General features: G+C 32.5%; 2 protein-coding genes across 4 annotated transcripts; one reads left to right on the forward strand and one right to left on the reverse strand.

The window, feature by feature from the left end:
* Positions 1-2961: 2961 nt before the first annotated feature.
* Positions 2962-5915, reverse strand: LOC108324974 (peptidyl-prolyl cis-trans isomerase FKBP17-1, chloroplastic). 3 transcript variants are annotated; one of them, XM_017557937.2, is made up of 4 exons: positions 5558-5915; positions 5125-5247; positions 4746-4862; positions 2962-3148 (listed from the first exon to the last, which is right to left on the reverse strand). In XM_017557937.2, exons 1-4 carry the CDS (start codon positions 5882-5884, stop codon positions 3101-3103), a joined length of 615 nt encoding a protein of 204 aa, XP_017413426.1. In that variant the 5' UTR covers positions 5885-5915; the 3' UTR covers positions 2962-3100. The 3 variants fall into 3 exon arrangements, with proteins under 3 accessions (XP_017413426.1, XP_017413427.1, XP_017413425.1); XM_017557938.2 differs by having other exon boundaries at positions 2962-3744; XM_017557936.2 differs by having other exon boundaries at positions 2962-3755; positions 5558-5913.
* A 1512-nt stretch (positions 5916-7427) lies between these two features.
* On the forward strand, positions 7428-8354 carry LOC108324538 (uncharacterized). Its single transcript, XM_052875350.1, has 2 exons — positions 7428-8019; positions 8299-8354. Exons 1-2 carry the CDS (start codon positions 7447-7449, stop codon positions 8338-8340), a joined length of 615 nt encoding a protein of 204 aa, XP_052731310.1. The 5' UTR covers positions 7428-7446; the 3' UTR covers positions 8341-8354.
* The last annotated feature ends 6772 nt before the right edge of the window (positions 8355-15126 follow it).

Below are 15126 nucleotides of genomic sequence, written 5' to 3' on the forward strand. Positions count from 1 at the left end.
AGAAAATAAGTTAATTGATTATACAAGATTTAGTCGGTAAATTTTTTATAACATTGAAAACGCTTAAAAGTGATTTATGGTTTAATATGTTAACTGAAATAATAATCAATTACCTTATACTGAAAACTTTCATGAATTGTTTAGTAGATTATATGAAAACTTAATCGATTAATATAATCAATTACCTTGTACTGAAAACTTTCATGAATTGTTTAGTAGATTACATGAATTATCACATTTTTAACTTTACAAAAGAAAACTTATTTTAATTGATTTTAGTATAGGTTATTAAGATCAAATGTTCCAACTTTGTTAAGATTAGATGATCAAATATTGTTAAGATCAGATGATCCAATACACCTTATCAGACGACCTTATTCATACAAGATCTCTTAAAGATCTTGATTATAACAACACTTTATATATAATCTCTCTAACATGTTTGTTCATACAACTAAAGATCTCTTAGAAAAATTCATTTGTTTTCTCCCAAAATAGTTCATCTAACATGTTATCAAATGACGTCTAGTACTCACAATTTCATTTAAATTCAATTCTAATGAATTCTAATCAACCCGTAATTTGCAATTTGAATAACTTTTAATAATCAACTATCTCTTTATACCTAAATATGGAAACATGTTATCTATAATCAAATTATACTATTATGTGCTCTTAACTTTGGTTGATTACACTTAAATGCAATATATCTCCATAAATTTTTGAATTGTTTCCTTTAGCAAAAACAAAGGTGAGAAGCTTTGATGAATGCTTTGAAAATCTTACTTTCTCTTTTTCAATGTTTATCATGAGATGAAGATGTGTTTTGAAGTTGATACACATATTGACAAAGTCAATAGATATTTATTTTAAAGCTTCAACAATTATTTTTCAGAAGTTATATAAAGATTATATAGGTTGAAGAGAAAGAAAAGGATGAAACAGTAAAACAAAGTTCATATAATGACTTACAAAGTTATCATCTAGTCGTTTAATGTGTTCATAAATGGAAGTGTGAAAGCAATTGTAATTGTACTATATGAAGTATATTGATCGGAATTGATTGTCATTAAGCAGGTACTAATAGGTCAGACCTTTTTATGAAACATATCTGACTTGAGCGTCGGAGTGTCTTCTGCAAGTCAACAAAACCCATTGGAGTGGATCGCGTTCTCGGAGAGGATGAAGATCAAAAGAAAGCATAGCAAGGAAGGATGACCGACCTCAAACCAATTCAACCGAAACAGTAATATTCTTCATGTTGTGAAACATTTTAAATTGTGTTATATGCTGAGTGTGTTTCTTTTTATTCTCGAGGTTCTCAATCTTAGTAGAGATTAAGTTGTAACTTGGAGAGGTGTAAATAGTCATTGTAACTTGGAGAGGTCTATGCTCTTATTGTAACTTAGAGAGGTCGTGTACTCATTGTAATAATTTGTTTATTGGTGGAACCTCTTAAGTTATGTGCTTAAGGAGAATTAGATATAACATGTGAGTTTGGGAGAACTAGTGTAAAATTTTTTGTGTATGCTTAATCTTTATGAATTGAACGATCTAGTATAGTGTTATGTGAAAAAGAGTTTACAAACTATATTCAACCCTCTCCCCTTTTAGAGTCCTACAGTTCTATCACAGGTTGTGTTGGATCAAAAACCTTGTGAATACATTTGTGAAATACTTAATAATATGTAATGAAAGCTAAAATCTCTCAAAAACATATTTAACATCTTCATCTTCCAAAATCATCATCAAAACAACTTCATTGGAGGCTCAACAAACAATAATGCACACCAATTAGATCTCCTTGAGCATTATGGTACAAATCATAACTTCAATGTTTCTTATGTGTCTCTATGTGATGCCAACTTCAAAATTTGTGGACGAATTCTCTCTTAAACTTGGAGGATGATATAAATAAGAATGAAGAAGACCTTATGGAAAATAGAAAAGAGAAGATAATAGGAATAAATATAAGAAGCAGAAGAAATAAAGAAGAAGAAACAAAATAAGATTCTAATAAAGTTATAAGAGGGAGACTCCAATTTATGGAAGAGGAGATAAGAAGACATGTACATTTGTAGAATTTTTAGATTTAAATATGTTCCTTATCTGCTTGGAGCATTCTAGAATTCAAAGGAACTTTATAGAGTTTGCCCAAATTTAAGAGAGTTTGTTTTTTAAAGAATTTCTAACTTCAACATGTCACTTTTAAACGGACATGGATAATTGGACTCTTTCAAGTGATTCTTCAAACCATCAAAAACCATTTTTTTGTCTTTAAGAGAGTAGTTGGCTTCATCCATGTAACTCTTGGTAGAGTCATCATAAGTATTTTCCTAAATTTAATGGATTACATATGTGAACTCCCTAATTTCAAAGAAAAATTGATGCACTAATCATGTTTAAGGGATTTAACTGATAAACAAAGTTAACTTAATTTTCTTGTCTTTTCCTCTTCTTGGTTAAGTTACATCATATATATATAACGAGTCCTTCACTCTTTGTAAACATACACTTGAATATTGAACAAAAACTTCCTTGTCGAATTCTCTTAATTTAATTTTAATCGTGAGAAGCTTATCCTTTCATTTTCCATTGAACATGGCGTCTTCTTACTTCCATCTCATGTCTTGATCCATTTTTACTTTCATTTACTTGTTTTCTGTTTTTGTTTTTCCTTCCATAACCATGAATGTCACAAGGCATCTTTCTTGTTTTCCATGCTTGGGCCATTGAAAGGTTTTTTTTCCATGGATTTTGAGTTTTACACTTCAACCCTATTATCATTTTATCTTTTATTATTAGTTTACTTAGATATTGATTCATTAAATTAATAAGTCAGATATCTTTCATATGAAACATAAAACCTTATACTTTTCTTATTGAGTTTTGATTGCACATTTCACTATGAAGTTGAAATTTTGGAAAGTGTCTTCCTTCACCTGATCCATCCTTAGAATCTACTACTCAAATGCGACATAAATTGAGGATATCAAGAATATTTCAACATATCAAGGTTAAAAATTAACTACTCCAGGAGTACACCACCATACAACCTTCTGCAGCCTGCGGGAGAGCTTCTAACAACTTAGAAATCAAATCAGACCACGAAGAAGACCTCCCTTGGATGAAATACACAACGTTGTTTCTGAAAAATATCGACACATTGCTTATGTTTAATTATACAAAGTTTACCAGTAGGGACTACAAGCAATCACTCAATTGAAGTGCAATGCAACTTTTACAAATCAAGTTCAAGTTATCAAATGCAAAGGATTTGTTCCAGCTTTCTTCAACAGCCACATGTCAGTCATATAACGCAGAAAATCTTCCAAAACAGTCAGCCATATATTGCTGTGAATTTGACATGTTGGTCACCATGATCATAAGTCTAAATAACATCTCATTTTTACCCATCTATTTTCCACCTTTTCCATTTTCACTCTTACGAAGTATGAGGAGTTCGAGGAATATTATAGGTCCATCACTTCAAAACTAATAATTACACAGCAGACATCATGATATAACTCCATAAACTATAATAGACCAAAACCAATATGCTTATGCATTATCTTTGCCAATAATGATAACAGTATATATCTGGTTTCCACGTTGGATCATATTTGTTGACTTCACGGATGCCTCACGCTAACCAGCTCAATATCAAATATAACTGTTCCTAAAGTGGAGCCTTCTCCATTTGCACGGCGAGTTGGATTAAAAATGGTAGTGAACAACCTCTGCCTGTCAAAGAACTTTTGTTTTGGAGGAATACGACACAAATTACTCTAAGATCAAAGTAAAGAGATCAACAATACAACACTCAATTAAGTTGTTCACCACACAAAAAGGGACAAAAGAAAAGTTGACCATTATTTTTTCCAGTCATTAAGAACTACCAATTTGGATAACATTTATACTTTATACAGCAACTAGTAATTCATTTAATGTGTACACCTTCGCAGTGTCAGGAAAAATAAACACAAGATATAACATGCCATGTCACATATTGGGACTTAGGCTCAGGAGAAGAATCTAACTCAAAATACTAGTCTATGACCCTGACTTCAAGTAATTCATTTGAGACTCATAACAGTAAATTCCATGCTCTGTGTTAGATAAAGTCCTTACAACATCAGTCTAGTGTCCCCTTTTTTGTTGTTTCGGTTCTCCTTATAATTCTTCTGACAGCCTGATATGGCCCAACTCACTCTTTCTATTAGACCCAAAGGACTATTAGATGCATATTTTATCTTTTATCAGTAATAAGAAGTATGAGCTAGCTAGGTTGTGAAAGGAAATTGTTAAAAATTTGTTGTTGTTTCTGTTTTGTGCATAACAACAAACAAGTGTTCATCATTATTTATATATATTAATTGTAAATTGTAATTATCCAGCATATAAGAATGAGACTTAAGCCTATTTCTATTTCTTTCTTTTGTTTTTGTAGTAGGCTGCTTTGACCTCGAATCACAGTCCAACATTATAAAACATTATAGGGTGCATTGTGTGTCCTGCATACGTTTCAGGGTGCTGTTCTCAGTGCTTACATTCTAGAAGGGGGGTAAAGAAAACATGGCATCATCAGCAATTAGTTAAAAGAAAATGTTGGAGATAGATGATTACTGGTTTTCTCTGCAATCCTTGGTCCAGCAGCAGAAGAGAGTATTGTGAAAAGATTACTTTGAAGACATGGTATAAAGGCATAAACATGCAATAAGTTTGGAGCAGAAAAAGTTTCTTACGTTCGGTGGGATTGGCTCTTGTGATGTGTTTTGATACCCAAGTGATGGAGGTATGATGACTCTACGAATACCTCCTACTTTCATCGATCTCACTGCCACATCAATTCCAGCTATAACCTGAACATAACATTTGATTCAGATGTGACATGAACAGGATATAAATATATAATTTAATAACAATCTTTGGAGAACATTCATATAAAAGGTAGTTTTACAATCCATCCACAAAAAACTTGAGTGGCAGCTTCACAAACAGATCATTATCATAAATTTAGGTAGTGAAAATATTTTCCTTATACTCAACAAAAACATGAGAAACAAAACATTAATTCATGAACACTAAGAAAGATTGGGAAGTGTTAGTATTTCCCTTCTATACCTTGCCAGAGCCAAGGACAAAGACAAATGGATTGGGTTCGCCATTGTCATCTTTGTGGTCATAGGTTGAGTCAAAACGCCATCCCTGTTTTGCTGCCAGCCTGCCATAGTAGTGAATTGCAACCTTCAAAATAACATGTTTACAATGTTAACCTAGCCATAATAAACACATTAAATTTAAAGATTTACATGTTTATGCGTTGATTATTCTATACATATAATGTTACGAGTTATCTTACACTACCAATAAAGTAAATGTTTCATGGCATAAAACCAGCATATAAAATAACAAATAAATATTATCAGTAGAATAGGGTTTTCATACGATTATCTCAACCTAAAACTTGAAAATTACTTAATTAGATGAGAATATGAATTGCAAATATGAAAGATTGAGTAGTGTTAGTATTATAGAGGTGAAAAGGGGATAATACCTGGTCCCCATCTGAGGGAACTTCACCTGAACCATCAAGGAGGTCCAAAGCCTTAACTCCACCGGAATCAGGGATCTCAAAGAACTTTGAAAAGGGTAATTTTGAAGAAGAAGAAGAAGAAGAAGAAGAGGAAGAAGGAGGAGAAAGTGAGAAGATGAATGCAGAGAAAGTGGTGGAGATGAGAGAAAGAGATAAAGTTCTTCTTGTTGTTGAGGATGATGCTGAACAAGTTGCAAGCATGCTATTACATGAATAATTTCTGTATGGCAAAAGGCCACAGACACGTGTGGCACTTGCAGAGACACAGCATTCTATTATCGTCTTCATTTTCTTAGTTCTTAAAACAAAGAACAAGTTCTTTAAAAGGTTGTCTCGTGGTAAATCGTATTTCTATACTACTCTTTTCTTTTCCATTTTTTTTTCTTCTTAATTTTCTTGACCTGGAAATGAGACATACCGTTGAACTCTTTCTGAGAAATATAATTAAGAAAATAAAAATAAATTACTTATCTCATTCAAGATTTCAGCTTTTTCAAAGAAAATAACTTTACTAAATATTCTCAATATTGTTCCCATTTTTTATTAATACTCAAATTGTCCGTTTTAGATTGTTCTGCCCTCTGGATTTGAATTAGCTATTTGGAATTTTTAATAACTTCAAATTACCATTTGTAGATAACACTTCAAAAATAATTAATGAATTAGTCCATCACTTAAATCAATCCATTAACTAATGTATTAGTAAATTAATGAGTTCATAAGTTAATAATTGATTTAACTATGTTTTTAGTTCTTAACTAAATTTATTTTTAGTCTCTCAAATTTAAAAAGCAATCATTCTAGTCCTTGAAATTCAGTACACTAATTTAGTTTCCAATCATCAAATTTGAAAGATAAAAAACAGTTTTAAAATACTCATTTTAGTATCTCCAATTTATTGTTTAAGGATTAAAGATATATTTTCTTAATTTCGAAAAACTTATATAATTATTTTTAAAATTTTGAAAGATAAAAGTAGAATTATCTTAAATTTTATTGATTAAAAAATAGAAGTAAGCCTTAATAAGTAAATAGCTATCAAGCTAGGGAAGGAAAATAAACCTGTAAATATGCTCCGAACCAATTCTCGTTTTGATAGAGAATCACTCCTTAACTAAGTATGAGTATAGGTTTAAATATACTCAATATTTTTAACTAGATGTGGAAATGGGAGCACAAAATTATATATATATATATATATATATATATATATATATATATATATATATATATATATATATATATATATATATATATATATGAGTACTTAGGTTTTTAACATTTTTTTAAAGGTTTCTATCCTTATTTATTTTCTTCATAAGTCTTCCTAACTTCCTCAGCAATAATGTTAGATTTTCTGAACCACTATACTTATTTGTTCCTCTTTACTCTCTTCTCTTCTTTGTATAATTATTTTCAATGCAATATTATTTTTCTTCTTATCAAAATTCTATTTTTCATGTAAGCCTATTCATCTCTAGCTTATGATCCCTCAACTTTCTAAACAAAGATATGGTAACCATTGTAGATAGATCCTTTGATTTAGAGTTTGTAATTACCTTGGATTCTCAAGCTTTTTTCTCATTATAAAAAAATTGTTATTGTGCAGAGTTATTTTTGTAGTGGTTATAAAAATCCTTCACAAATTAGCATATTTTTATATGTTTAAAAGGAATTATCTAAATGTTGATAATAGGAAGAGTTTTAATTGTTTTCTGAAGAGGTTTATGATCTTTCAAGATTAAAATACAATTTTCACTATTATAATTTCTCTTACACTAAAATTTTCATAAACCTTTCATCCATTCACACACTTACATTTCCCCTTTTGTCAAACTTCTTACAGGAAAATGTCGTTTTTTTCACATTTCCCCCTTTCCCAACCCTGTTACACGAATCGTAATCCACGACGTAGCTCATCCTCGTTTTTCCTAAAATTTTTCACACAACCATCTGATTTCTTACTGCAACGAATGCAACTCGTCCTCGTTTTTCTCAAATTTTTCTCACAACCATTTCAGTTTTTCCCCACAACGTCGCTCATCCTCAAGTTAGCATCTTCCTCAAGTCATCATTGTCTTCAAGTCATCATCGCATGTGGTCTCCGTCGTCAGCTAAGGTTCATGTGTGTCGTTGTTTTGTCCTCCGTTGTAATGGCCATTGAGTCCTCAGTTCCGGTTGTCGTTGCGTCCTTAGTTTCAATTGTCGCTAAGTCCTTAGTTTCGGTCATCGTCATCGTTTGTCATCGCATTACATCGTCTCCTGCCCCAACAATCTTCAGGGCCTTCATGGTATTTCTTTATTTTGAGTATTCCCTGCAAAATTTTCTTTATTTTGATCATTCCCTGAAGATTTTCTCTATCTATGAGAAGTACTACTTATGTGTATTCGACGAATCACCAAGGGGCAGCATCATACAAAGGGTATGTATCATTCCTTACCTCTATTTTCACTGAGTATGCCATCAATGTTACCTTTGATACCATAACTATCACATTCATTCCTTTAAATGGTTCAACAGTACCTTTCGTCAATGCAATTGAAATTGTTTCAATGCTAAATGACTTGTTTATGGATCAGGCATTGGCCCTAACCCAATTGCATCATTCAATGGCATTTGCTAAACTTGCCTTTAAGACTGATTATCGCTTAAACATGGGAGATCCCTTACTCAAACTAATGTATTATGTGTGTCATTATAGGACAAAGTTTCACTTCAACAGTCATACATATCTATGAAATAGAAGTTTTCAAGGTGAGTAGATTTAAGTTAATTGGGAAACAAGTATTTTATTTTTTAATTAAATCTTTGTTTGTATGTTCCATGATTATTGATTTCTTTTTCAATGTATTTTATGAAATATCATATTGATATTTTTTTTAGGAATATTTTTTAATCTTGGATTGCTAAGCCTCGAAAGTAATTCCTCATACTAGTGGTTTTAAACCTATCTCAAGAAGAAGGCATGAGATGGTAGTAATATTATGAAAAATATGATGACTTGTATTATATTTTACAATTTACTATTTATTTTAATTTATCTTTTTATTTACTTTTTGGAAACTGGACAGTTGCCTAGTCGTGAAAAGTTATATATTGAAACTCATAAAAAAAAGGATAGATCATTTGTAAATGATGCGACAAAAGCTATAGCGGTTAGTTCTACTATAATATGATATTTTCAAATATTTTCCTTCAATATTTAGAGTTTTAACTACAAAATGTTATATGTCTATAGGAACAAATTGAAGTGGGTTTGACTCAAAGCATTACTGATGAATCAGAGGTTTCCCCTAATGATGTTGTTGGTGGAGTGTTAGACTTAGAGCATTCTAGGAGAATGTGATGCATAGGTTTGGGAGCAACTCCTACTGACTCATTCATAAATATAAGACTTTGACTTTCAAATTTAAGCATTACTTCATCTAACATTGCCACATCATCAACATCTTCTAATCAGTGGCATCAGAAGTACACCAATTAAGAATCTTAGGTTCAAACCACCTTGGGTGCACTAAAAGCATACATGATAATGAAGGAAGGAAAGATTCATATGAATTGGCCACCTTCTCTGATCCTCAACCACAAGTAAGTTACTAAACAAGTAGAAGTATTATGCTTCATATATTGTAATTATCGTGAGCATATGTGGTTGAGTTTAAGAAATTATGAATTTTCAACAAGATTAACAAAACTAGTAAGATGCATCCTAGTTGCAAATTTATTATGCATAAGATAGATTAAGGAAAATCTACTAAAATCATTAATGATTGTCAAGAAATATCGATGGACATGCAAAGAAAGAGTAAGAGAAAGGCCTCAAATATCGACGTGAATTACTATTAGGAAAAGAAAGTTTATATTGCTTTTCCATATCACATACATTACATGTTCAATTCCAGATTTTATATAGTCATTTTTTTCGTAACAGATGCAATCTCTTATCAAATAAGTCGTCAAGTCTTCTATGCCAAATCTTACTACTAACAGAATTGACAAATTTCTCAAAATCAGAAAGAATGTATAATCCCTCATGAAAGCTAATTGAATCAAATCATCTTTTTATTCATTTGATCTTATACTTGAAAGTCTTTAACTAATTTGGAGATGGATATCAAATTGTAGTTGAAATCAGGTATAAAGAGAACATCGTGCATAAGAATTTCATTAGTAAATCTGATTTCTCCTTTATGAGTGTCATTAACACAAACATTATTAGGAAGGTTGACTTTGATATTCTTAATTTTATCATATGTGACAAAATATTCAAGACTTATGACAATGTGATTAGTGGCTCATGAGTCCAGGATCCATTTTCCTTTAATGTGTAGAAGATTAACGCAATGTGAGATATTACTTGGATCAATAACTCTTGATGTAATGTTGGTATTGTGATTTTCTTTGTCACTCGTATCAAATTCACCTCTAGGTTTGATTAAGGCCATCAATGTTTGGTATTATTGGTGTATGAGTTTAACTTCTTACTCATCTTCATCATTCTTGGCATCAACATTTCTAATCTAATCTTGGCATTGAAAGTCTTATTATCAGGTGGAAATTTGTGTTTTCTATAGCATACATCCATTGTGTGACCACTTTTGCCATAGTGAATGCATACATGTTTTTCCTTCTTATTTAGGAGGTCATTCTTCCTATAACACATAGATTCAACATGCCCATTCTTCCCACAAAAGGAACATGTTGATACAATGGCAATAACTATAACCTTATTTTCTAAATTGGCAATCACATTATTCCTATTTAATTGTCTTTCATGTTGTAAAACATAAGAAAATATTGTCAAGATAGGAGGTAAAGGATCCCTTAGGAAGACATGTGACTTGATATTACAACATTGTTCATTTAAGCCTATCAAGAATTTCATTGCACGGTCTTCTACTTTCCTTTCAGCGATCAAATTTGAAACCTTGCAAGAACCTTTAAGCTACAAAAAGGATCTAGATGAAAGTTCTCGAGAGCGTCTCAAATAATTCTCATTTTTGTAAAATATTCACTTACAATCTACTCTCCTTGTCTTAACTACATAGCATCCATTTGGTGTTGAGAAATAATTGTTATTGAACCGTTTAAGTATTTTGGGGTGTTTAAGGATTAGTGGAATATGTTGTGAAATGTATTGAGTGGTAAATTTTATTATGGGCTGAGTGGTTTATGGATATATATATATATATATATATATATATATATATATATATATATATATATATATATATATATATATATATATATATATATATATATATATATATATATATATATATGGTGTTAAAGTTTAAAGTTGTTCTGGATTTTTATTTAAGTTCAATTTGTCTTATTATGTGTATGAATCATGTTGCTTATAAATTTTAAATTTTGATGTTAAGAATATGTTTTTGCTTTGTTGATTAAGGTTGAAGTGTTGTTGTGTTTTGGCCTAAACTCTTTGTGGCTTTGGATGAATATGTAGGTTGTTTTGTGGTTTTCATGGTGTTGTAGAAATTCATACACTTATGTCATTGTTTATTTCACTAATACTTTTTTTATCATTTTAGCAAGTTGGTGATGCAAATGAGCCTGAGTCTCCTTTGGGTACAATACAATCATTTAGCGGTAGTAACATTTAAGGAGTTTATAATGTTTTTTAGGATGAAACTATATCTAGTCCATTATGAATTTTGAGTAATTATGGATTAAGTTGTAATTACGTTTCATTATAAATAAGTTTTATGTTACTATGGTGATTTTGACAATGGAATTATATGTATTTGTCATGTCTTTTGTTACATTAATATATTTTAATCTTGTTACAAATAAATATTATTGATACAAAAATATAAATACCTCAAATGGTGACATAAATTAAATAATGCAAACAAAATAAAGTAGTAAACCCTCACACTAAATAATACAAATGAGGAAAGTTAAAATCTCTACCGTATAATTGTCAAAATGAATAGGGTAATATTGATCCCATAAAAAAAGTGCAAAAATGCATTTAATATTTGTAATAAAATAGTTGAAAATAAAGGAGATTAAAAACCCCCCACAAAATAATAGTCAGTAATAGAGGAAGTTTTTAACCTCTGTAAATTGAATATGATATCAAGGGTCATAGAAAACTCATGCAGATAGGTTGTGTCGACTCTAACTACGGAGGTTTGAAAAACCCCCACAAATTAATTTGAGAAGGATAAAAATCCCCACAAATCGGAAAAAAAAAACTTCACCAAATAATATCTTTTATGTAGTGTCTAAACATTACATTAATTTAATGTTCAACTCTTCTTTTTCAAATACTTTTTCTAATCTAATCAAATGATTCACAATGTGTAAACCGTTTCTATATATTTGCGATGTTGCTTCCTATTGTACTCTAAAGAGTTCATATTGTGAAATCAATGTGTTTCCTAGCTCTTTTGACATCATTTGTTGTTTCATATGTGACTTCAAGTATGCCACATATTTCTTTTAATTAATTGTACAAAGACACTTTAAAGAATTCATTAAGATTCATAGCAGATGTTATGATGTTTTTAGCCATGCTATAATATATATATATATATATATATATATATATATATATATATATATATATATATATATATATATAGAGAGAGAGAGAGAGAGAGAGAGAGAGAGAGAAAGGAGAGGGAGGGAGAGAAAGGAGAGGGAGGGAGAGAAAGGAGAGGGAGGGAGAGAAAGGAGGGAGAGAGAGAGGAAGAGAGAGGGAGAGGGAGAGGGAGAAAGAGAGATTAACACAATAAAATTTATATTAATTCACGTTATACCAAGACTTATGTAATATCAAAGTTTGACAAACATAGCCTAAACAGTGAAAGTAAACTATACAAGAAAACTCCAAAACACTTTTAAAAATAGGCTTAGGAAACTAATTGTAGAGATTAAATTCTCCTTTTTATACCTTAGGAGTCTAATTGCTCCAATAGGATTTTAGAAGACTAACTTCTCCTTTTTACACCTTAGGAGTCGAATAGTTCCCATCAGATTTCTTTTTATACCTTAGGAGTCTAATTGCTCTCATTGAATTTTAGGAGACTATTTCCTCCTTTTTATATAGTAGGAGTCTAATTTCTCCCATCGAAATTTAAGAGACTACTTGCTCCTTTATATACCTTAGGAGTTTAATTGCTTTCATTGTAATTTAGGAGACTGTTTACTCATTTTTAAACCTTAGGAGTCTAATTGCTCCTATTAGATTTTAGGAGACTATTTCCTCCTTTTTATATAGTAGGAGTCTAATTTCTCCCATCGAATTTTAAGAGACTACTTGCTCCTTTTTATACCTTAGGAGTCTAATTGCTCTCATCGTAATTTAGGAGACTATTTACTCATTTTTAAACCTTAGGAGTCTAATTGCTCTTATCAGATTTTAGGAGACTATTTGCTCCTTCTTATACCTTAGAAGTCTAATTATTTTCATTGGATTTTAGGAGACTAATTGCTCATTTTTACACCTTAGGGGTCTAATTGCTTCGTCAAATTTTAGGAGACTATATGCTCCCTTTTACACCTTAGAATTGTAATTGCTCCTTTCTCTAATCTCTCGATTATGTCTAACAACACACTAGTACATTAAAAAGAAAAGGCACCAGTTATTTTTTATTATTGGCATCGGTTTTGCAACCGAAGCATACGTGAGCGAGGTAAAAAGGACCGATTTTATGCCTCGGGTCATGGACTAAGATAAAAAGTAGACAGAAATATGCCTCGGTTCTTACATAACCGAGGCAGTATCCTTTTTTTTTTTCAGATGCAACCTGCAACCTGTTTACAGTAGGCAACCAGAAATGGTTTCAGAAACTAGAAATTGTTTCAGCAAAAAAATTTTCAGCAACAAGAAACTGTTTCAACAAGTCAATGTTTTTCACACAACCGGAAAATCCCAATCCCAATCCCAGATCAAAACAGACCTAACATTTTACAATTTCAGAAACCCAAAGTGCTTGTGATTGTGAGTCTTCACTGGCCTGGCCTCAAAAGCAGAAGAACAAGAGTAGATGAACACCTTCTGCAACAAACCAGGAAGCTCCCTTAGGGTTTCCCATCACACAGGGCTGCAAGCGGCATAGGCAGGCAGCAACGACGGAAGGCTCACCGATCTGGAGAAGCGAAGGCAGCGGCGATCTGGAGCGGTGGATGGAGAGCGGCGGAGGCAGGTAGCAACGACGGAGGCTCGCCGATCGGGAGAGGCGGAGGCAGCAGCGATCTGGAGCGGTGGATCGAGAGCGGCGGAGGCAGGCAGCAACGACGGAGGGCTCGCCGATCTGGAGAGGCGGAGGCAGCAGCGATCTAGAGCGGTGGATGGAGAGCGGCGGAGGCAGGCAGCAACGACGGAGGCTCGCCGATCTGGAGAGGCGGAGGCAGCGGCGATCTGGAGAGGTGGATCGAGAGCGGCGGAGGCAGGCAACAACGACGGAGGCTCGCCAATCTGGAGCGGCTTGGCCATGGCGATCTGGAGCGGTGGATCTAGAGCGGCGGAGGCAGCGGAGGCAGCGGCGGAGGACGTACAGCGGCGGAGGCACGGACAGAGAAGAGTGAGAGCACGAGGGAAGTGAGAGCACGAGGGGAGTGAGCACGAAGAAGAGAAGAAGAATGGGAGCCACGGGTAGAGAGAAGTGAAAATGAAGAGTTAATGTCAGAACCGTGTTAGGTGGCAGGAGTTATGCCTCGGTTTCGCCTAAAACCGAGTTAGTAGTGTCCTTTAGGCATCGGTTGCTAGGCAACCGAGTTAGTAGCTCTTATCAGACCCAACAGCTGTCAGGGGAGCAGGTTTGGGCAGAGTTTTATGCCTCGGTTTTACATAAAACCGAGTTAGTAGCGTGCTTTAGGCACCGGTTATGGAACAACTGAGGCATATATTTAAGTTATTATTACGATTCTGCCACTACATTATTATACGCTTCGGGTTCGCTTAAACCGAAGCGTATATTGCGCTTCTTAATCTCATTTTTTTACTAGTGACACCAGTTATCCTTCTTCATTAATTTAATTAGAAAAATGTTCCACTTGTGGAGATGAAAACGCCATTTCTACTTGAAACATTGCATCCACTCCATAAACTAGTGAAAAGGGTGTTTCCTCCGTGGTTGTTTGCTTGATTAAATGGTAAGACCATAAGACTTGTGACAAGGCTTCAACCGATCATCCCTTCGATGTATTTTATTAAGATGTCTTAATGAAAACAAAGTCTATAATGCAATGGGAGAGATACATCATAAACTCTTTGAATATTAAGAAAATAATACACATAACTCTCTCTTGTTACTATTTGTTTTTGTTAATTCTATTATGCGAAGTGTTTATCATCAAAATTAGTATGTTCATTACATAAAGTTAGAGGCTTTTCATGTCATAAAGAGTTAAAAATTATTAAAATGAGTTTTGTATTTTTATGTCTAGTTCAAAATCAAATTGTTTATATTAATTTAAATACAATAATTATTTGCCTAAATCCATATATTTACATTTTATCATAAATATTGATTCAATAATAAGTAAAAGTAAAAAT

The sequence above is a fragment of the Vigna angularis genome, chromosome 3 (genome assembly GCF_016808095.1).
Source record: "Vigna angularis cultivar LongXiaoDou No.4 chromosome 3, ASM1680809v1, whole genome shotgun sequence".
Taxonomy (NCBI): domain Eukaryota; kingdom Viridiplantae; phylum Streptophyta; class Magnoliopsida; order Fabales; family Fabaceae; genus Vigna; species Vigna angularis.